Source organism: Lynx canadensis, chromosome B4 (genome assembly GCF_007474595.2).
Source record: "Lynx canadensis isolate LIC74 chromosome B4, mLynCan4.pri.v2, whole genome shotgun sequence".
Lineage (NCBI taxonomy): Eukaryota > Metazoa > Chordata > Mammalia > Carnivora > Felidae > Lynx > Lynx canadensis.
In genome coordinates, this window is record NC_044309.1 from 42,256,543 (window position 1) to 42,281,075 (window position 24,533).

Below are 24,533 nucleotides of genomic sequence, written 5' to 3' on the forward strand. Positions count from 1 at the left end.
CCTTAGTAATCTCAGTAAAAATGGGGTATGATTTACTATAGTCACCACCCTTCATATGTATAGAAAAGGGACTCTAACTTCCATATTTTGTTCCCTTACACAAGACAGCACCATCAAGAATAGAAGGTTAAGTACAGAGCTCTGGATTTTAAATTCAAGACCTTGAAAAATATTATGAATTGAAATGTTGGAGGAAAATCAAGATAACAAAAGGCTTAGAGCAACTTTATGAAGTTTAGTTGAGAAAATAATTCACAAAGAGTTCCACTTTTGGTAATAACTTACCCAAACAATTTGCAATAAAACAAGCACTGAGGAGTGAGATGAAAAAAATAGCAATGGCCCAAGGGATCAGGTGGGAAGGCTGGCCTTCTTCTACAGGGACAAAAAGAAAGATAAATAGATTGTCTTCTCAGCCACAAGAACTAAGAACTAAGGAAAATACTCTACTGAGGAGCAAGCTAAACATGAGATCATCCAAAATATTTTAGATCTAGCAGAGAGCTTAAAGATTTCCTCCTGAATAAGTCAGCTTTAGAGCTTACTGATACACACATACATGCATAAAAATATAAACATTTTTTTTGAATAGGAAGGGCTTTTTATAAGCAAGACACAAAACCCCCAAGTAATAAAACATTGATAATGTGGGTCCATAAAGGTTTAAACATCTATATAACACGAATAATGTTAAGACACAAGCACCATATGAAAGAAAATTTTGTCACAATATTATTGTCTACGCTGTGTAGAGAATTTCAAAAGTCAATTCAAAAACTAAGCAAAAACCGGATCCGGATATTTGCTGAAAACTTAATTTTCTGAAATTATAAATGGCCATTAAGCAAAAAAAGGATGTTCAAAGAAATGTAAACTAAAATATAATGATATACTTTTTCACAAATGAGAGTTTTAGAGGAAAACAAAAAAAATGCAGTGTTGGTAGGGTTGGGGGGAAAATTAACTCTCTTGGTGAGGAAATAAATGCAACTGACGAAATATAAATTAGAAAGCCTTCAGACAGACCAAGTTAGCAGCCTTAATCAGCTTTTTTTTTTTTTATTAAAATTTTTTTTTTTCAACGTTTATTTATTTTTGGGACAGAGAGAGACAGAGCATGAACGGGGGAGGGGCAGAGAGAGAGGGAGACACAGAATCAGAAACAGGCTCCAGGCTCTGAGCAGTCAGCACAGAGCCCGACGCGGGGCTCGAACTCACGGACCGCGAGATCGTGACCTGGCTGAAGTCGGACGCTTAACCGACTGCGCCACCCAGGCGCCCCTTAATCAGCTTTTAAATGCATTACATTTGCCGCGACAATTTCAATCCTAGAGATCTGTCGTATGAAAATAACTGAACTTATTTATAGGAAAGGATATTCATTGCAGTACCAGAACCAGAAACCAACACTTGCTTGTGTATTAGTGCAGATTTTAAATTATGGCGAGTCTCTATGATGGAATTCTGCACAGTGATTAAAATAATCATATACATCAGTAAGTATCAACAGAAGTCTTCAAGATGTGTTGTTACATAAAAAATTTCAAGACCAGTGTATTCTGTGCTTCCATTGAAGTTTGCCATGCTTGGGTTGATGAGGTGAAGCAAAAAATTAATTTTTAAATTATGTATTTCTGCATTTGTTCTCTTTCTCAAAAATATTACTCAATATTCTTGTAAAGCAAATACATTGTGACACTTAAGTGCAGCATAAAAGGGGATAACGGCAGAGCCCCCAGGTAAACTGTGAGCCTTGGTCATCGTGTTTTGTAGATCTTCCTTCTTCCTCTTGCCTTTAAAAGAATCTTCCCGAATTGCTCTCTTTCTTCCCATCTTATTTTTCTTTTGTATACTTTACCTCCTCTTTTAGCCCAGTTTGCATTTCATAAAGAAGCTTCCCTTCCCAACATAATCGAATCTATCTATGACCTTCCTCTTCACCAAAGTCATTGTCATTTCCTTTAATGTCCTCCTCCTCCTCATCTTCAATTTCATAACTATAATTTTGTTAATTTGTATTTTTAAATCCTAGTCCTAATTATGGGGCGCCTGGGTGGCTCAATGGGTTGAATGTCCGATTCCTGATCTCGGCTCAGGTCACGATCTCATGGTTCATGAGTTTGAGTCCCTCATTGGGCTCTGTGCTGTTAGCACAGAGCCTGCTTGGGATTCTCTCTCTCTCCCCCCTCTCTGCCCCTCCCTCACTTGCTATCTCTCTCTCAAAATAAATAAACTTAAAAAAAAATCTTAGTCATAATCACATTTGTCTCTTTCAAATTGAAAGGAGAGAATGTACTCACGTTTATTTTGAGGTTCTTGGCTCATTGTGTATTAACTCTCTGTTGTCCAGTGGTTGGGAGAACCAGAAACCTCTTGTATTTTTCCACAAGGGTGTAGTCCTGTGAGTAAGGGAGTATACCCTCAGAAATACTTGAGAGTGAACATTAATCTTACTTATTCCAAATAAGATCAGAAAGCTCCCTGTATAAAAAATAAGTCAAAAGAAGTCTTTTCAAAGACGGGCTTCCTTTGATTCACTCTGGGACACAGAGCAAAGACAAAAGGAAATTGGGAAAGCAACACCCAAAAACAGTCAGTAGAAATTTCCAGAAGTATGTTGAGATCACTATCAGCATGTCACGTGAAATTACTCAATTTGTTTTTATTCATTCACACAAAATGTTTAGTAATGCCCCAAAAAGAATCATTATTATGTCTTATAAAAATTTAATAAACATTCCCTCATCTTTTTTCTTTTTCAAAGGCAGTTACATGTTTGAGGTAGATTCTCCCCTAAGACGTTCTCTGAGCTCAGTTAGTTGTGTACAGGATGGCAAAAGACAATGTGTGCAATGAGTTAAAGCTTCTAATGTACACAGTGCATGTGTGCTGTATGTAAAGACACAGGAACTTTTGTTTTGAAGTTAAGGAAGGAATGGTGGAGCTGTTGATTAATTCCCCGAATCTTCCTAGATGACAGAAAATAAGCTTGTTAAGGCAAAGGAAAAGGAAATGTAACATTCTGTGACAGAGACACTATCAGGGTCCCTGGCTTCATTTACAGTACTGTCATGGACTGAATGTTTAGGTCCCCTCCCACCCAAGCTGCAGCATCACGATCTCAAATGTTCCAGCCTCTAGAACTGTCCAAAATAAATGTCTGTCGTTTAAGCCACCAACCTATGGTATTTTGTTACAGCAGCCTGAGATCACAAAAACAAGTATCTAGCAACTTAGAGATCTTTCTTAAATTCTAGCTTCCAAAATATGGCCATCCACCTGCATTCTTCCTTAAGCTACAATATTACTTTAAGTATATGTACATATACATATACATATACATATACATATACATATACATACACATACACATATACATATATATTTAGTGATCTTGAATGAAAGACTACTTTGCTATGTTAAGTTGGGAGTGAAGGAAGTAAAATTATAAATTTGACAACACATTTTTCAACACTGTCATAACCAAAAGTATTCCCAGAGCAACAACATTACCTACCCACAAATTCTCACGAGCAACCCTAGAAACTAGATCTTTGTCTAAAGTAATATGTGTTCTTTTTTTAAAAGTTTGTTTATTTATTTTGAGAGAGAGGGAGAGCACACATGTGTGTGATCAGGGTAGGGGCAGAGAGAGAGGGAGAGAGAGAATCCCAAGCATGCTCTGTGCTGTCAGTGCAGAGCCCAACATGGGGCTCAAACCCATGAACCATGAGATCATGACCTGAGCTGAGATCAGGAGTTGGGACGCTTAACCAACTGAGCCACCCAGGCATCCCAATGTGTGTTCTTTATCAAAATTATCTAGGAGTCTAGTGGGGCACCTGGGTAGCTCAGTGTGTTAAGTGTCCGATTTCGGCTCAGGTCATGATCTCCCTGTTTGTGAGTTAGAGCCCCCTGTCGGGCTCTGTGCTGACAACTCAGAGCCTGGAACCTGCTTCAGATTCTGTGTCTCCCTCTCTCTCTGCCCCTGCCCCATTCACACTCTGTCTCTCTCTCTCAAAAATAAAAAAACATTTGAAAAATGTTTTAAAGCACCTAGGAGTCTTAGAAGATATATAAATCCCACCTAGGGCAGGAGAAAATAAAGTGCACCTGGTATATTCTGTGCTTCCAGAAAACAAACATGATTTCAAACACATGAGAGATAGTCTGTTTTAGAAAGTTTCCTGAGCCAAATGAAAAGCTGTGTCCACCATATAGTTAAGATCATGAAAAGACAATATGAAAATGAGCAAATGCTATATTAACCTTTGCTTTGGAGTTGGGTAAGAGGTAATAGAGCTCGATTAATCTCCAAGATTTTCCTGCATAAGACAAAGCACGGTTGTTATGGCAAAGAAAAAGGAAGTGTGAACTCCTGTGGGAAAGACACAATCTTTATCACAGAAAACTCTATTAAAAGGTAAAGAATTTGGGACACCTGGGTGGCTCAGTCAGTTGGGCGTCCATCTCTTGGTATCAGCTCAGGTCATGATCCCAGGGTCATGGGATCAAGCCCCATGTTGGGAGCCATGCTCAGCATGGAGCCTGCTTGGGATTCTCTCTCTCTCTCTCTCTCTCTCTCTCTCTCTCTCTCTCTCTCTCTCTCTCCTGTTAGCCCTCTCCCCCACTTGTGCTCTCTCACACTCTCTAAAACAAAATTAAATTAAAATAATTTTTTAAAAAAGATAAAGCAGTTTACTTGCAAGGACTCTAAGGACAAGTTTAAACAATTTCTATATAAATATATTTTTATTATGATGGCTAATTAGAACTACCTGAATGTATAAAAGTTTATGAATTCACAATGACCCAAAAGGAAATCATTTACATTTGTAATACAAAATATGAATAAATATGATCGCCTTGTTTATTTTTAATTGTTTTTCTCCACAGCTTTGTTGATTTTTAATTGATTTTGGTAGACAAAGTTTTTATTATGATGTGTACATTGATATATATGTTTGTTTCTTCCTGTAAGAATGTATACATTTCTAAGCACAGGTATCTCCTTGCTTTGTTTGTAAGACTAAATAATAGATACCAGAAATGGTAAGACAAGTAATCCTGGAAAAAAAGTCAACTCTTTACCAACAACAGGACGGACCAGTGTGCACCTGTTGTTATATTTAATAGCCAGGTAAAAAGGGAAACCAAGAGTTCATCAGTACAAAGTAGCTGAGTAGATAGAGGGTTCATAGTGTGCTGCAAAACTATGAATTAGTCAGATAAAACTAAGCGAAAGAACTCACAGCATTGACTCACTTATATCCTAAAAGGTGAAACTCCAACATGGGCTTACTGATTGAAAAAATAAGGACCACATGGTTTTGGAATAACATTAACAGATGAAGCCAGTGAGTTATATAACGCTAGCCAGAAAGATAGTAGAGGCACAGTATTTCTGGGGGAGACACCGGGTTGCAAAAAAATAAACCGTATGAAAAGTACAGACTAAAATAAACTGATGTCACAAGTAAAGGGCATGAACATCATTATCGGGTTCCCATCCAAAATGGTGGCATGGGTGGTTCCTGAAACTTCCTCTATGGAAACACCAAATCTATAGCTACCTGTGGAATAAATCCCTCTGAAAGAAATCCAGAAAGATGAGTGACCCCTGCACATCAGGCAAGTGAGAAAAAACCAAAATGGGTAGGAAAGCTGAGACACACGCTCACCATAAACCCCACCGCTGGCATAGCAACACACAATCAGGAGGGAACTCACAACTCTCAGTCTCTCTCTAAGGAGCAAAGAGTTTGGACCCAATATCTACCGCCCCAGCTTTTAAGACTGTTACATGAGGGTTAAGCCCCCAAAATACTTATCTCTGAAAGTGAATGGGGTTTGTATCGAGGGGACTCACAAGACTGTAGCAAAGAAACAGGTTTTTTTTTTTTAAATTTTTTATTTTTTTATATTTATGTATTTTTAAGAGACAGAGAGTGAGAGAGAGAGAGAGAGAGAGAGAGAGAGAAGAGGGGAGGGGCAGAGAGCGAGAGACAGAGGATCCAAAGCAGGCTTGGTGCTGACAGTAGAGAGCCCAATGCAGGGTTCAAACTCACAAACCAAGAGATCATGACCTAAGTTGAAGTCAGATGCCCAACGAAATGAGCCGCCCAGGGACCCCACAAAGAAACAGTTCTTAAGGGACTCTTGAGGACTTGCATGGCTATCCCCTCAGGGCTCAGCACAGAGACAGTGAAAAGAAACAACTAGCTTCCAGTCTTTCCATGAAAGAAAACTACTTGCATACTTTCAAAGCTACTGCTTAGGGTCCAGCTTCCAACTGGCTTGGATCTAGGCGCTGAGTGAGATCCTCCCTTTTGAGACACTGACAGGTCTTGGTACACTCTCAATGACTGGGACCCACTAAGAACAAAAAAGACAACTGGGACAATCACAAAGGCTTGAGGGACAATCAAGAGCCAGGGTTAGGCTAACCAATAAAGTTCATCTCCTACATGCTACCATTCCTCCAAGACTGGTAGAAAAGACCACCAGAAACCAATGCAGAGCCAAAGAAAATGAAGAACAAGACAAAACTCCAAGGGCACCCGGGTGACTGAGTCGGTTAAGCGTCCGACTTCGGCTCAGGTCATGATCTCGCGGTCCGTGAGTTCGAGCCCCGCGTCGGGTTCTGTGCTGACAGCTCAGAGCCTGGAGCCTGTTTCGGATTCTGTGTCTCCCTCTCTCTCTGCCCCTCCCCTGCTCACGCTCTGTCTCTCTCTCTCTGTCTCAAAAATAAATAAACATTAAAAAAAATAGCTATAACTTAACTTGTTAATGGATGGTGACGCAATAAAAATGCAAATGGGACATCAAAAATATAAAAAGGGGGAGAGTAAAAGATGGAGTTGGCATGCAAGCAGAGTTAAATTGTTATCAGCATAAAATAGACTGTTACCTCCACAAGATGTTTTATGTAAACCTCATGGGAACCATAAAGTAAAACTCTAAAATAAATACGCTAAGATACAGAGAGAGGAAACAAAGCGTACCACTACAGAAAAGCATTGATTTGCGAAGGAGGACAGTAAGAAAGGAAGAAAAAAATAAAATAAAATGGAATGACCAAACAGCCAGAGAACAATTAATCAGATATAATTAGCAAGTTCTTGCCTATCAATAATGACTTTAATATTAATGGATCGAATTCTCCAATCAAAGGCATAGAATGACTGGATGGTTTAAAAAACAACAACAACAACAAAACCCAAGACCCAACTATATGCTGACTACAAGTGACTCCCCTCTGCTCAAAAGATATACAGAGATTCAAAGTGAAGGATGGCAAAGACACTCCATGCAAGCAAAAACAAAAATCTTTCCTAACAGAAGACAAAATAAACTTTAAGCCAAAAATGGTAACAAGAGACAAAGACAGTTATTATATGATGATAAAGGGTCAATACATCAAGAAGATAAAACAAACATAAATATATACGCACTTAACATTAGAGCATCCATGTTTCAAGAAAATCTAAACAAACCTAAAGAGAGAAATAGGAAACAATACAAAATAGTAGGGGATCTCAATACCTCACTTCCAACAGCAAATAGATCATTGAGACAGAAAATCAATTAAGGAAACAATGGACCTGAAACAAACTTTAGACCAAATGAACCCAACAGACGTCTCCAGAATATCCCATCCAATAACAGTAGAATACACATTCTTCTCAAGTGCAAATGGAATATTTTCCAGGATAGATCACATGACAGTCACAAAACAAGCTAAGCAAATTTAAGATTGAAATGACACCAAGTATCTTTTCCAATCACAACGAAACTAGAAACCAGTAACAAGAGGAAAGCTGGAAAAAAACATAAATATGTGGAGATTAAACATCATGGTCCTGAATGGTTTAACACAGAAATCAAAAGGGAAATCAAAAAACATTTTTAAATAAATGAAAATGAAAGCACAACACATCAAAACCTATGGGAGACTGCAAAAGCAGTTCTAAGAAGGAAGTTTATAGTGATTCAAGCCTCTACCTCAAGAAACAAGAAATAGCTCAAACACCTCACTTTATACCTCAAGGGAGCTAGAAAAAGAACAAACTGAACCCAAATTAGCAGAAGAAAGGAATTAACAAAGACCAGATAAATACATGAAATAAAGACTGACTGAAAATACAAAAGATCATTGAAACTAAGAGCTGATTTTTTAAAAGATTAAAAAAGTTGACAGAGCGCTTGGGTGGCTAAGTCGGTTAAACATCGGACTTCAGCTCAGGTCATGATCTCACAGTTCGTGAGTTCAAGCCCCATATCCGGTTCTGTGCTGAGAGCTTGGAGCCTGGAGCCTGCTTCAGATTCTGTGTCTCCCTCTCTCTCTGCCCCTCCCCCACTCACAGTCTGTCTCTCAAAAATAAATAAACATTTAAAAAATTTTTTTACAAAGGTTGACAAACTTTTAGAGTAACACAGACATGGAGAGAGAGTACTCAAAGAAATGAAACAAGAAATTAAAGAGGAGATACTATAGCTGATACCACAGAAATACAAAGGATCATGAGAGACTACTATGAACAATTATACACCAACAAAGTGGATAACCTGGAAGAAATACATTCCTAGAAACATGAAGAAATCGAAAATCTGAACAGACCAAGGTCAGTAAAGAGATTGAAACAGTAATGAGAAACCTGTCAACAAAGAAAAGCCAAGGACCAAATGGCTTCACTGGTGAACTCTTCCAAATATTTAAAGAGTTAATGGCAATCTTGAAACTTTTCCAAAAAATTGAAAAGGAGGAAATACTACCAAACTTATATTATGATAGCAGTATTCTGATACCACAGCCAGATGAGGATACTATAAGAAAAGAAAATTACGGATCATTATCCCTGATGCATATAGATACAAAAATGCTCAACAAAATATGGCAAACCAAATTCAGCAGAACATTAAAAAGATCATTCACCCTGATTAAATGGGAATTATCCCTGGGATGTAAGGGATAAAAGAAGTAAAACTGCTTTTGATTGTATATACGATCCTATATACAAAATATCCTAAGAATTCCATCAAGAAACTTCTAGAACTAATCAACAAATTCAATAAAGTTGCCGCATACACAATTATCATACAGAAAATCATTTTATTTCTATACACTACCAATAAAACATCTGAAAAAGGAACAAAGAAAACAATTCCATTCACAATAGCATCAAAACCACTGAAACACTTAGGAATAAATCTAATCAAGAAAGTAAAATGCCCATACACTGAAAACTACAAGACTTTGATGAAAAAAATTAAGGACACAAACAAATGGAAAGATACTTTGTATTCACGGATCCGGATAATTGATATTGTTAAAATGTCTAGTCTACTGAAAGCCATCTATAGATTCAATGCAATCCCTATCAAAATTCCAATGACATTTTCTACAAAAATAGAAAAGACAATAATAAAATTCGTATGACACTACAAAAGGCCCTAAAGAGCCAAAGCAATCCTGCGAAAAAAAGAACAAAACCAGAGCAACACGCTCCCTGATTTCAAATTATACTACAAAGTTATAGTAATGAAAATAGTGGTATTGGGATAAAAATAGACACACATATCAATGGAGCAGAATTGGAAGCCCAGAACTCTTGCATATACAGTCAACAAATGTTTCACAAGGGAGCCAAGAATAGTCAACAGAGACGGAATAGTCCTTTCAAAATGGTGTTGGGAAAATATAACCACATGTGGGAGAATGTGGTTCTTACCCTTAACTTACACCACTAATAAAAATGAAATCAAAATGGATTAGAGACTTAAAAAAATTTTTTTAACGTTTATTTACTTTCAAGAAAGAGAGACAGAGAGCAAGCAGGGGAGGGGCAGAGAGAGAGGGAGACACAGAATCCAAGGCAGGCTCCCGGCTCCGAGCTGTCAGCACAGAGCCTGATGTGGGGCTCGAACTCAAGAACTGAGATCGTGACCTGAGCCGAAGTCAGACACTTAACTGACTAAGCCACCCAGGTGCCCCAATGGATTAAAGACTTTAAAAAGACCTGAAAATATAAAACTCCTAGAAAAAAAACATAGGGATAAAACTTGATGTTGGTGTCAGCAGTGATTTTTCTGGCTATCAGAGCAAGAGCACAAGCAGCAAAATTAAAGATAAATAAGTGGGACTACATCAAACTTAAAAGCTTCCTGCTTTTTTCCTTAAGTTTATTTCTTTATTTTGAGAGGGAGAGAGAGAGAGAGAGAGAGAGAGAGAGAGAGAACACCATGGAGTGGAGAAGGGTCAGAGAGAGAAACCCAAGCAGGTTCCACACCACGGCACAGAGGCTCATGTGGGGCTTGAACTCAGGAACCACGAGCTCATGGCCTGAGCCAAGATCAAGTGTTGGCCACTTAACCGACTGAGCCATCCAGGTACCCCTGCTTTCTGCTTTTTAAAACAGATTTTTTTTCCAGACATGCAAAAACATTTGTTAATAAAATGAAAAGGTAACCAACAGAATGGAAGAAAATATTTATAAATCACATATAAGGAATTAATATCTAAAGTGTATAAAGAATTACTACAACTCAATAGCAAAAACAAACAAACCAACCAACCAACCCTAACAACCAGACTTAAAAATGGGCAGAAGAAGTGAATAGACAGTTTCCAAAGAAGACAGATAAATGGCCAGCAGGCACGCGAAAAGGGGCTTGACATCACTAATCATCAGGGAAATACAAATCAAAAGCACAAAGAAATATCACCTCACACCTGGTAAGACAATTATGTCAAGAAGACAAGAGATATCCGGTGTCGAGAAGGATTTGGAGAAAAGGGAACCCTAGTGCACTGTTGGTAAGAATGCAAATTGGTGATGCCGCTATGGAAAATAGAATGGAGATTCCTCAAAACGCTAAAAATAGACCTACCACATGACCCAGCAACACCGCTTCCAGTTTTATATCCAAAGACATTGAAATTAGGATATCGTTAGAGATATCTGCATTATTATGTTCCTTGCAGCATTACTACAATAGCCCAGATATGGAAACCACCTAACTGTCCGTCAGTGGACGAATGGATAAGGAAGATAGGGTATACACATACAATGGAATATTATTTAAACATGAGAAAGAAGAAAATCTTGCCATTTGGAACCCCTTGGATGGACGTTGAGGGCATTAGGCTAATGAAACAGGTCAGGCAGAGAAAGATAAATACTGTATGATATCACTTGTTTGTGGAATTAAAAAAAAAAAATGACAAACTGAGGAACAGAGAGAGTTGGATGATGGTTACCAGGGGCTGGGAAGGGGGGGGAGTGGGGAGATATTGGCCAAAGGGTACACACAAACTTCTGGGAACAGACAGCAATACAATAATAGGAGGAGACTTCAGCGCCCCACTTGCAACAACAGATTGATCATCCAGGCAGAAAATGAACAAGGAGACGCTGGACTTAAATGACACACGGAGCTAACACACATTTTACAAAACACTCCACCCAAGAACAACATAATACACATTCTTCTCACGTGTGCATGGAAAATTCTTCGGGAAAGAGCATAAGTTAGACTACAAAACAAGTCTTAATAAATTTAAGTGATTGAAATCATATTAAGCATCTTTTCTGACCACATTGGCATAAATCTAGAAATCAATTGCAAGACAAAAACTGAAAAGTTCACAAATGTATGAGGTTAAACAACATGCTCCTGTATACATACATACTACATGCTACACACAGCATATAGTTTTTAAATTATTATTCATTGAGCCACTGTACGTCTTTTGATTGCAGAATATAGTCCATTTCATTTAAAGAAATTATCATTATCATTTTATTGTGGTATACTTCACATACCATAAAATAATGTTTTAGCCAATGAGTCAAAAAAGAAATCAAAATAGGGGTGCCTGGGTGATTCAGTCAGTTAAGCTGACCGACTCTTGACTTTGGCTCAGGTCATGATCTCATGGTTCGTGAGTTCGAGCCCCACGTCCGGGTCTGTGCTGGCAGTGCGGAGCCTGCTTAGGATTCTCTGTCTCCCTCTCTCTCTGCCCCGTCTCTCTCTCTCTCTCTCTCTCTCTCTCTCTCTCTCTCTCTCTCTCACACACACACACACACACACACACACAAATAAATAAACGTTAAAAATAAATTTAAAAAAAAGGATGTTGGTCAGAGAACCCTTTCACATTAGCAAACTAACACGCAGCAACCAGGCCCAGAAATGAAAATGATTCTATGGAATGTAAACCTGAAAGGTTTGTTAGAGTGAGGGATCCAGGATAGCGCACTATTCAAAACTTCACAGCGCTCTATTGCAAAGCCTGTTAGTTGAGAAGATTCTCAGCCGTGCATGCTTTTGCCTTATTCCATCTCCTCCACACCACGGGATTCTGGGTTCTGCCATTTTCCTTTTAATGGCTTTTGTCAGGCAGTATCTCACAGATGAACTATTGCCCTAAAGTGAAAGAAACATTTCAGCCTCAAATCTTGTGTCAAAACTTAGCAAAGAAACAGTTCGTTGCCTTCAACGTATTTGGACTCATCCTAAAGATGAACCTGAAAAAGATATATAGGAAATAAACGTACCAGGGAAATCCCTCAGGAAGAAACCAGGAAGGAGATGGAAATAAAAATGAATCACTTGATTAGTCGTAAATCTTTTTTTTTTTTAAGTTTATTTACTTATTTTGAGAAAGAAAGAGAGAGAGCAGGGGAGGGGCAGAGCGAGAGGGAGAGAGAGAGAATCCCAAGCAGGCTCCAGGCTGTGAGCATGGAGCCCAACTCGGGGGTTCGATTTTAAAAAGTGTAAGATCATGATCGGAGCAGAAACAAAGAGTCCCACTCTTGGGGCACCTGGGTGGCTCAGTCGGTTAAGTCTCTGACTCTTGATTTCCGCTCAGGTCATGATCTCACAGTTTTGGAGGTTGGAGCCCCATGTGGCAGGCTCTGAGTTGACAGCCTGCTTGGGATTCTCTCTCTCTCTCCCTCAGTCCCCCTCTCTAAAAAACCAATATTAAATACACACACACACACACACACACACACAGAAGAGTCTGATGCTTAACCAACTGAGCCACCCAGGCGCCCCTAGGTGCAAATATTTAGAAAGCCTCTACTCCTTTCACTAATTCCACAATGTGGCTGTTATGTACCAGGGACTTTCCCCAGGCCCTGGGGAAAAGGCAGTGGGCAAAATAGGTCCAAATTACCCGCCTTCCTAGTGTTGACCTTGCCTTACGGAAAATCATTTTCAACAAATACTTATACATTTAATGAATATTGCCTACGAAGAATTCCTGGATCATAAAGAAGAAAAATGGGAGGACATAACCCAGTCTGGGGCTGGCATAGGGATGAGAAGGAAGGAAGGAATGACTTAGAAGGTGAGTAGGAGTTGTCTGCCCCACCATTTTCCCACCACGTGCTGGGAGATTCAGAGAACAGTATGAGGTTGCATAGTCAGTAAATGACTCACCAATTAGATGACACAGAGTCCCTTTCGAATGTGACAGAGACTCGGTATTTTACAAGATATTTCTCTCCTTCCCTGTTCTAAGACAATGTTATGAAAGGGAGAAGATAAAAATGACAAACTCACGCTCACAGACTCAAAGTATTAAGAAAGGAACCTACACTCTTCCAGAGAGAAAAACAAAATACAGATCTCCTCAAAAGAAAGAAATGGGGGCGCCTGGGTGGCGCAGTCGGTTAAGCGTCCGACTTCAGCCAGGTCACGATCTCGCGGTCCGTGAGTTCGAGCCCCGCGTCAGGCTCTGGGCTGATGGCTCGGAGCCTGGAGCCTGTTTCCGATTCTGTGTCTCCCTCTCTCTCTGCCCCTCCCCCGTTCATGCTCTGTCTCTCTCTGTCCCAAAAATAAATAAACGTTGAAAAAAAAAATTTAAAAAAAAAAAGAAATAAAAAAAAAAAAAGAAAGAAATGAAACTGCGGTGTGACTTCTTATCACTGTAACTGGTTTGCTAGAAATAAATGAAATTATACCTTCATTGGCCAGCAGGCCTAGGTTTTCTCACCTCAGGGAAGGTTTGTGCTACGGGGCCAAAAAGAAAAAGTTCCTCGTAACGAACACTATCCCTTTTCCCCTTTGTTTTTCGGAAGATGGTGATACTTGGAGTGATTAATCTAAAGGGCACATAAAGGGGCACCTGGGTGGCTCAGTCGGTTAACGGGCCGACCTCAGCTCAGGTCACGATCTTGCGTTCTGTGAGTTTGAGCCCCGCGTCGGGCTGTGTGCTGACAGCTCAGAGCCTGAAGCCTGCTTCGGATTTTGTGTCTCCCTCTCTCTCTGCCCCTCCCCTGCTTATGCTCTCTCTCTGTCTCAAAAATAAACAAAACATTAAAAAAAAATTAAAGGGCACATAAAGAGGTAGAGTCTTAGGAAGATTTTCAAAGACTTTGACATGAACAAAAGTTGTCAAATTCCAGTAACCCTGAGAACTTAGACACTGCCTCCTGACAAAGATCTCCAAAGTGGATAGACCTCAGAGAAGAATAACGGTTGAGTTCATCCAGAGAAACTGGACTATTGTCACAGAAAATCTGATGCCATCCACCACCCAGATCCCACACAGGCTGGAACATTGGGACAAGAATTGGTGACCCCACTGAAGATGCACTGAAGATCAAGAGTCCCTCTCTCTTTTACTGACAACACATAAGCTTCTTGGATCTTCCTGTAATTGCAGTAGGGGGAACGAAGGCCCAACACGACGGAGACCAAATTTCCTACCCGCCAGGCTGGGCACCAGAGTCTCAGAAGCAGATTTATTTTTACTGAAAAATGTGCAGTGATTTGCACATTTAAGTTGGCAGACAAAGAGACATACCCACAGCAACAAAGAGAAAGACGCTGTATACAAGAAACAGTAGCTGTAACCAGGAGAGTCAGCCAGGGAAGTCCTTGGGTGGTTACTGAGAAGAGGAACGGGTCCACTATGGGGCAGCAGAAGAAGGGCGCTGAGAAAACCAAATTAAAGCTGAGTGCCGTGTAAGAGACATGTTAATTAGAAGGGTTGAAAAATAAGGGCATAAAAGAAATAGGTTATCCAAGAAAAAGCAATTGGCAATGCCGGGAGTGGGGGAGCTACATGAGAAACTAGAGTTCAATTAGGAAGCAAATTAACACGCAGCTTGAGTTAAAATAACTTACGGTGGGGCAGCTGGGTGGCTCAGTTAGCTAAGGGTCTGACTCTTGATTTTGGCTCAGGTCATGATATCACGGTTCCGGAGGTGGCACCCCACATCGGGCTCTGCGCTGACAGCACGGATCCTGCTTGGGATTCTCTCTCTCCTCTCTCTCTGTCCTTCCCCTGCTTTCATGCATCCACTCGTTCTCTCTCATTCTCAAAATAAATAAACATTAAAAAAAAAAATACCTAATGGGATCTAAGCAAATAGAATCCATTTGACCTTAGTGAAAGGAGCAATCCCCTCTAAACAAATCAGAATCAAGACATGGGACCTATAGAGAAGGAAACATAATCTTAGCCCATCTTTTGGCCCAAAAGAGTGGTGATCATGTAAAAGTTTGTTGACTAGGGTTGACCTCTGTACAAAACATGGGCACTTGATCATAGCTGTAGTATACATAGAAAGTGAATGTCAACACGTTAAAAAATAAAAAAATAAATAAATAAAAGGGGGCGCCTGGGTGGCTCAGTCGGTTAAGCGTCTGACTTCAGCTCAGGTCACGATCTTGCGGTCCATGAGTTGGAGCCCCGCGTTGGGCTGTGTGCTGACAGCTCAGAGCCTGGAGCCTGCTTCGGATTCTGTGTCTCCCTCTCTCTCTGCCCCTCCCCTGCTCATACTCTGTCTCTCTCTCTCTCTCTCAAAAATAAATAAACACTAAAATTTTTTTAAAAAGACTAACAAGAAATAAGGACATGTTTAGTATGAAAATCAAACAGGGGAATCATAAAAAAAGAAGGAGGAGGAGGAGAAGAAGAAAGAGGAGGAGGAGGAGTAGAAGAAGGAGAAGAAAAGAGTGCGCAAGAGGCAGAGAGAGGAACGATGTACACCAACAATGATGATGAGGAAACCAACATGGGCAAACAGGATGGAAACAACGGCAACAATCCAATGACTCAATGGGAACCCGCAGCTTCCTCTTTGGTGGAGTAAGTAAAGAGCACTAATCTGGGGGCACATGGGTGGCTCAGTCGGTTAAGTAAGCGTCTGACTTCGGCTCAGGTCATGATCTCGCGGTTTGTGAGTTCGAGCCCCGCGTCAGGCTCTGTGCCTGGAGCCTGCTTCAGATTTTGTGTCTGCTCTCCCCCTGCTCATGCTCTGTCTCTCTCTGTCTCTCAGTAATAAATAAACATTTAAAAAAAAATTTTTTTTAAGCAGGAAATAAATAATTAAAAAAAAAAAAAAAGAGCACTAATCTGGGGCAGCGTGCTTCTTGGAGGTCAGACAGGCCAGAGTAAACCAGAAGTGGTTATGAGTGAATACGCCTAGACCAACAGTAAAAACCACTTTTCTTCCCATGAGTGCTGTGGTCTACCACCGGAAGATGAAATCCACTGGAAACAGACATTAGACACTTACACTTATATTTCTTTCAGAGTGTAGCACACACTTAATTTCCATTTTCAGGTTGTAACTATTTCCCCAAACCACTGTATATTTTTATATTCCATTCTAATCCTTCCTCGATTGGTCTTTTCCTACTTTGTATTGTCTGTATAACCTGTATATTAGGTTAAGGTTGTTCATTTGCCAATGATAGAAAGAATCCTACTAAAAACTCCCAGAGAAAAATAAGTGTATAAGATGGCTGTTCATGCATTTCACAGAATCCAAGAAGGAGATGAACAAGCAGGTTTCCCTAAGTGTGAACCAAGATAGCTTGGGGGGATCACAGACACAAGAGTATTCGGATCTTAAACTTAGGGCTCTGCGGTCAATAAGGTTTGATTCCTAAAACCAGGCCGTGTGTCTCACAGTTCATACTCCGAATCCTTGAGACAGACTTGGATTGTACAGCCTAGACCAAGTAGAGACAAAGGAAGAGAGAGTTGGGTATTCACAAACGTGATTACCAAGCTCTCGGTGGACAAATGTGAAAAGAAAAGAGACAGCAGAGAGCTAAGGAGGATAGCCCTGAACATCCCATCTCACCTCCGTGTTTCCCATTGCCCAAAGATCGTCTTAGAAAATATGCACAGCTTACAGTTCGCTTATTTACTTGGCTGTAGTGTATACTAGTCAGATTTTTGAGATGCCAGAAAGTGGACTGGAAAAGGTTAATCTTTCTACGACAGAGTCAGGTATCAAAATCCCAAAAGGTCCGCTAGGTGGGCCGAAAGTAGCAAGAAGTAACTGAGCATGAAGGAATATTAAAATTTGCATTTGTGGGGCACCTGGGTGGCCCAGTCAGTTAAGTGTCAGACTCTTGATTTGGGCCCGGGTCGTGATCTCACGGTTCGTGGGTTCAAGCCTCACGTCAGGCTCCATGTTGAGAATGCAGAGCATGCTTGAGATTCTCTCTCTCTCTCCCTCTCTCCGTCCCTCCACCCCCAAAATAAATAAATAAACATTTATTTATTTTGTTTTTAACCTTTATTTATTTTTGAGACAGAGAGAGACAGAGCATGAACGGGGGAGGGGCAGAGAGAGAGGGAGACACAGAATCGGAAACAGGCTCCAGGCTCTGAGCCATCAGCACAGAGCCTGACGCAGGGCTTGAACTCACGAACCGCGAGATCATGACCTGAGCCGAAGTCGGACGCTTAACCGACTGAGCCACCCAGGCGCCCCAATAAATAAACATTTAAAATAGTAATAATAATAAAATTTTTATTTGTGTCCAGAGATGTAATTGTCACAGTAAACAGTGCTTTGGGAAAACATCCTCAACACATCCAAGGCTCTGCTACCATACCTATTCGCAATCGGGTTGACTTCATTTCCACTTCACAAGTGCCATGGAGATAGAGATTATAAAATATATAAACTCATAGAGCAGAAAATTACATAAAAATGATAAAGCAGAAAATTATTTTTATTATTCAATAAACACATATGTCATATTTACGTATTCTGAATCTATTCTGTCCTAGAAAAGACAAGCCTAATTAGATATGTGAAAAGGCTCAGCTTAAGCCCCTGCACATCCGTATTATTAGCCAGTTGGACAAAGGCAGCATAAAATCTTTTTTTTTTTTTCTTTTAAAGAGAGAGAGAATGAGTGTTCAATCAGTAGAGGGAATGGCAGAGAGAATCTTAAGCAGGCTCGATGCCCAGTGTGGAAGCCGACATGGGACTCAACCCCACGACCCTGGGATCAGGACCAGGGCTGAAATCAAGAGTTAAACACTCAACCAACTGAGCCACCCAGGTGCCCCCAACATGAAATCTTTTAGGGAGCAATTAAACATTGGATCATACATCTCTTTAATGTGTGGCAATTTTATTTTATTGGATTTTACTGGAGAGTGGTCTAATTTTATCTTTATAATTCAATTTAAAAAAAAAAACCCTGTACATTATAACTATAAACACCAAATTATATGAAAACAAAGAAAAATCTTAATAAAACACATTGTTTCCTACATATACCCACCCTGGCATTATGTTATAGATACCTCAAAATCTTTCGATTGAATCACTTTGCACAAAAGACAATTAAAATGTTTAAATAAGTAAGGATTCTTGGTTTAATCAAGCTACACCTTTCTCCTTATAAATTCTGTTTTGTATTTGATAACAAAGAATAAAATCAGTGATTTGCATCCCGAATATTCCCCTTTTTTAAACCTCATAGGTACAAACTAAATTACAGAAACACCTCAATTTTAGAAGGCAAAAAAAACCCAAAATTGCATTTAAAAACAAAATTGCTTCAGGGTGCCGGGTGGCTCAGTCGGTTAAGCATCTGATTCTTGACTTGGGCTCAGGTCATGATCTCACAGCTGGTGAGATCAAGCCCCCTGCTTGAAATTCTCTCTCTCCCTCTCTCTCTGCCCCTGCTTATGCCCTCTCTTGCTCTCAAAATAACTAAAGAAACTCTTAAAAATAAAATAAATTTTAAAAATTTTAAAAATTGCTTCATTCATGCATGGAAAGCCAATAAAACGGGGATTATTTTAGAGAATACTAAAAGTTTCTCTGAAAAATTGAAAAGCACAAGTTAGGGAAAATATTTATTTCACTTACTTAGCAAAAAGTTCTAGGTTTTGGCTATAAGACAGGCACTGTATGGAGATTTATACAGTATAGTCACTGCCATCAAGGGTCACCTATTCAACATAAAAACTATTCCACTTGGAATCACTGTATTTCATAATCTCTATCCACGAGCAGAGTCATTGTTAAAAACTACTAAGGGCGCCTGGGTGGCTCAGTCGGTTGAGCGTCCGACTTCGGCTCAGGTCATGATCTCGCGGTCATGAGTTCAAGCCCCGTGTCGGGCTCTGTGCTAACAGCTCAGAGCCTGGAGCCTGCTTCAGATTCTGTATCTCGCTCTCTCGCTGACCCTCCCCCGTTCATGCTCTGTCTCAAAAATAAATAAACGTTAAAAAAAATTAAAACAAAAACTAGTATACATTTTATTCTAAAATTTGTATATCTAAACCTTCTCTCCTCCTGAGTGGAGTGCCATGCACACTGATGATTTTAAACAAGTTTTAGTATTTTAAAGAGAGAAATAAAAAAAAATTAAAAAATAATAAAATAAATAAAATAAAAATAAAGAGAGAAATAATACTTATCTACTTATTTATCCATTCCAGAAATACAGATTGAGTTCTTATTTTTGCAAGGCAGAGCATTGCCTTAATTTTATAGAATTAAGTCCTGATACCTGTACTTGAAAACTTCATAGGGAATTCGTACTTACAATGTCCAAAAATGAGCTCTTGGTGTCCTGTCTGAAATAGTCTTATGCTGCAGGTCTCTTCATATCCGGAAAACTAAAAAAAAAAAAAAAAAAAATTAATGGTAAATTGAAATCTTGTCATTCCTCAACTCAAAAGCCTTCAATGGCTTTCTATCTCACCGAGAAGAACGTTTAAAACTCCTCATCATGGCCTACAAAGTATCACATGATCTGGCCCCTCTACTTCAGGGACCTTCTCCCTGCAAACACATCCACTCACAGTGGCCTTTTATTTGAAGCAATCCTCAAGATTTAGAGTCTTTGTTTTCAACATGACTTAGCCTGGACCCTCCCCTCGGATGTCTGCCTGGCTCAGTTTTTTTCTTCCTTGAAGGTGCCGCTCAAATGTCACTTTAACAGAGAGGCTTCCTAAGTAAGCACCTATGTAAATCAGTATCCCTCCATTACCCTCTATTTCTTCATCCCGTTTTTATGTTTCTCCAAAGCACTTATCATATGATACATGATGTATTTATTTGTTTAATTACTGTTTCATCCCATTCGAATATAATATGTACGAGAACAGGAACTCTGATTTTTCGCTACTTTATACCCCCCTAGGAGAAAACGTTCACATAACATGCAACATAGGTTTTCTGAATGAGTATTAGATGAGGCACGGGCTAGACATAGTTTGTATCAACAACGCTTGTTTGTTTTCTGAATTACACATTAAATTCTGTATTGCCATACAAGCTTGAGCGTCCAAGCGCTGCAGCCTACGTGAGTATTTGCTGAACAGATCACAAAATACTATTGTGGCAGTTACTTAGAAGTACCACCAGGGGCGCCTGGGTGGCTCAGTCGGTTAAGCGTCCGACTTCAGCTCAGGTCACGATCTCGCGGTCCATGAATTCGAGCCCGGCGTCAGGCTCTGGGCTGATGGCTCAGAGCCTGGAGCCTGCTTCCGATTCTGTGTCTCCCTCTCTCTCTGACCCTCCCCTGTTCATGCTCTGTCTCTCTCTGTCCCAAAAATAAATAAATGTTAAAAAAAAAAAAATTAAAAAAAAAAAAAGAAGTACCACCAAAAATTAATTTATCCAAAGGATACCGGTGTGCTGTTTCGAAGGGGCACATGCACCCCAATGTTTATAACAGCACTACGGACAATTGCCAAAGTACGGAAAAAGCCCAAATGTCCATTGACAGGTGAGTGGATAAGGAAGATGTGGTATATATATATATATATATATATATATATATATATATAATGGAGTATTACTCAGTAATCAAAAAGAATGAAGTCTTGCCATTTGCAACTACATGGGTGGAACTGGAGGGTATTACGCTAAGTGAAATTAGTCAGAGAAAGACAAATATCATATCACTTTACTCATATGTGGAATTTAAGATACAAAACAGATGAACATAAGGGAAAGGAAGCAAAAAGAAAAACAGGGAGGTGGGCAAGACATAAGAGACTCCTAAATATAGAGAACAAAGTGAGGGTTGCTGGAGGGGTTGTGGGGGGAGGGATGGGCTAAATGGACAAGGGCATTAAGGAAGACACTTGTTGGGATGAACACTGGGTGTTATACGTAGGGGATGAATCGCTGGATTCTATTCCTGAAATCATTATTGCACTACATGCTAAGGAACGTGGATGCAAGTTAAAAAATAAAATAAATAAATGAATACAAAGAAGTACCACCAAAAATTAGTTGGAAAAACCCTGCATATCCTACAATTACCCCACTCTGAAGATTCACGATGCAGGTGGTCCCATAAAGAAGAGTCCTGAGATTCTTCCATACATTCCTCTTAAAGTTGAATAAGACACCATTCTGAAATTAATTTGAATGGTGAACACTTTTTTCTTGGTACACCTGGTGATAACTGCATCCTTTAGAGCTGCCTTCAACAAACCACCAAAGTTTTGGTCATAAGGCCCAGGTTAGGCCATCAGTTTCCCAAGCAGTGAGAACTCACTGATACCCTGGTGAGCTCAGCTCTGAACTCCACTGATGGTTGCAGTGTTTCAAGAACCAACCTTAAAAAAAAAAAAAAAAAAAAAAGAACCAACCTAGCCCTTCTGAATTGGTCAGGAAATTCACAAAGAAGAGTCAAACAATCATCTTAGTAATTAAGTTAAAATTGCAGGGGGAACATGACAACTAGATCATTTATATTGCAGATAGGCAGGCAAAAAGCTATCTTTAAAATGTGTTCACTTCCTCCCACCCACACGTGATCTGATTTCTTTGAAGTGAAATGTATCACTGTTCATTATATTCCAGATTGACCATGTGGGGAACTGAAGCCGTATTCTACTTTTGGCCATCTTCTGTATTCTCAGAAAACAAATGATATTAACAAGAGACTCTCCACAACTCTGAACATCACTTGTAGTAAGAAAACGCATGACTCAGAGAAACCACACTGCCTTAAAAGAATCGCGTAATCATCTAATCATCTTGATGAGTTCTCATCATCTTGATTTATTTAAAACCCTCAGCCCCCATCCACATAACAGATTGAAGTCTAAGCCTCTCCTTTCTTTTACTGTAATAATTATGAAAACAATTTTCTAGATGTGATAGTTCAGCATCCCCAGGGAGTGTTTCCAGGACTTTTATATGCTAACTCCATAGTTCACACCATTTCTCTTCTATTTCCTCCTATTAAAGAGGATAGCAGATGAGCACCTGTCTAAGATAGCAGTCATCATAAAATTATGGAGACTGGTGTTCGAGCTAAGGCCTGAAGATGGACAGGAATTTGCTGGACCTATTGGGCAAGACATCAACACTTTGGCATTATTTTTTTTCGTAATAGTAAAATGTACATATTTCACATTTCATACAGAAGTGACTTTGAAATGAAATAATGCATGTGAAGATCTTAGCATTTTCAAAAACACTCATTAAGGGTTCAGTTTCACACTCGGGTATCTAATATCTATTATATTGACTCCGGAGGCAAGAAAGATCCCATTTTCACAGCTTTTCACAGAAATAAGACCCAAAAAACTTAACACCAAGCACCACCAGCGTCTTTGCCACAGTTTACTGTATCAACTGTATCAACTCTCTTCAACTTGACACAGTCTCTGTGAATTTCAGCACAGAGATGGGAGATAGGAACCGAAACGATTCATTCCCCAGGGAATAAAGGAGACTTCACTAGCTATGGGTCACCTGGAGACCACGCCTCCGATTTGGTTTTTACTGGCCCCAAGTTGAATGGCTGCATATGGCAACAAGAACAAAGGACTATATAGAACGCTAGGAACATCCCAATTTAATTAAATTACTTAATAAGCTTAATTTTACAGTATTAAGTAATTTTTGGGGGTGCTTGGGTGGCTCAGTCAGTTGGGCGTCTGACTCTTGATTTCAGCTCAGGTCGTGATCTCACCGTTGGTGGTTTCGAGCCCCACATCGGGTTCTGCACTGATAGTGCGGAGTCTGCTTGGGATTCTCTCTCTTCCTCTCCCTCTCTGCCCCTCCCCTGCTTGTGCTCTCTCTAAATAATTAATTAATTAACAAACTAATTTTTTGAGGAAAGAGACTATGGAAATAAAAATAAAGTATTTTTAAATGCTCCAGAAAAAAAAAGTATTTGGTCCTACATTTGCCGATAGCCTCTTTGCACAGAGTCACAGAAAATCAGTCACACGGATGAATAGCAAATCGCTTTCCGAAAACAATTTAAGCACAACTATTGTTGGATAAGTTTAGTGTAAGCGACAAAGGTGTGAAGAAAGAATTAATATGGTTATGCTAATAAAATACATTTGCATCACAATTCTAAAGTGCAGGGTCAGACCTGAATTTGAGTTAAAAGTATGTATCCAGGACCCCACGGACAGTGGTGCAAAGGGACCCAGGGCCGGCGCTCCGGCCCGAGGGTTCATCTCGATGAATAACTTAAATGACCCCCCCAGACTGGAATATCTGGCCTAATTTCAGGGCTGATGGAGGTAATGGAAGCAGATGAAATCATGCCCTGTTGGTTCCAATGCTGTGATTGGCTGCTTTTCGTTGGATTTGGTCCAGGTAATCCCAGAAAGAGAAAAAGAGAGAGAAGGATACCGTCAGTGAATGACCGCTTTCCATCGGGATCTTGAAGCCAAGTACCACGCCGTGATCTCAGAAAGCAGGCATGCAGTCGCTCACTGGTCTGTGAAACTTGAAGAGGAGCAGAAGGAGAACGACAAGTTAATAAGAAGCCTGCATCCTGGGGGGGGGGGGGGCAAGCTGGTAGAAGAAGAGAAGCTTCTGAAAGAGGAACTGGTTCAGATTGTGCAAGAGATAGTTGCAGCCCTTGAGCAGTGCTACCTGAGCTTCCTGGAAAGGGAAGGCAACTGGCAAAAGAGGGCCAGGTTTGTGCCGAAAGAGTCTGGCAGAGAAAGAGAGAGAGACAGAGACAGAGACAGAGCACAAATGGGGGAGGGGCAGAGAGAGGGGGAGACACAGACTCCAGGCTCTGAGCTGTCAGCACAGAGCCTGATGTGGGGCTCGAACCCACGAACTGAGATCATGGACCTGAGTCAAAGTCACACATTTAACCACTAAGCCACCCAGGCATCCCAAAGAGCCTGACGCTCCTAGGGAAAAACAGGGCGTGTACCGCAGCCTGCTCCCATCTGGTGGCAGGTGGCTGGAAATAGATGACTTCCTGGTCGGAGCCTCCGCTGACCCCATTAGTGCCGACCTGCTGGC

At 40.1% G+C, this 24,533-nt stretch overlaps 1 protein-coding gene across 6 annotated transcripts in view; it reads right to left on the reverse strand.

Moving 5' to 3' along the window:
- The window catches only part of CLEC4D (C-type lectin domain family 4 member D), a 37,448-nt gene extending 13,429 nt beyond the window's left edge, over nucleotides 1–24,019 (reverse strand). Inside the window, exons 1-4 of one of the 6 annotated variants that reach the window (XM_030321602.2) lie at nucleotides 23,904–24,019; nucleotides 19,831–19,887; nucleotides 2,301–2,399; nucleotides 286–375 (exon numbers count right to left, since the gene is read on the reverse strand). In XM_030321602.2, the coding sequence (XP_030177462.1) occupies nucleotides 286–375; nucleotides 2,301–2,325 (115 nt within the window). In that variant the 5' untranslated portion in view covers nucleotides 2,326–2,399; nucleotides 19,831–19,887; nucleotides 23,904–24,019. Of the gene's footprint in view, nucleotides 1–285; nucleotides 376–2,300; nucleotides 2,482–15,141; nucleotides 15,180–19,830; nucleotides 19,888–23,903 lie in introns of those variants that run through there. The other 5 variants (XM_030321598.2, XM_030321599.2, XM_030321604.2 and 2 more) reach the window with 5 other exon arrangements.
- Nucleotides 24,020–24,533: the final 514 nt, after the last annotated feature.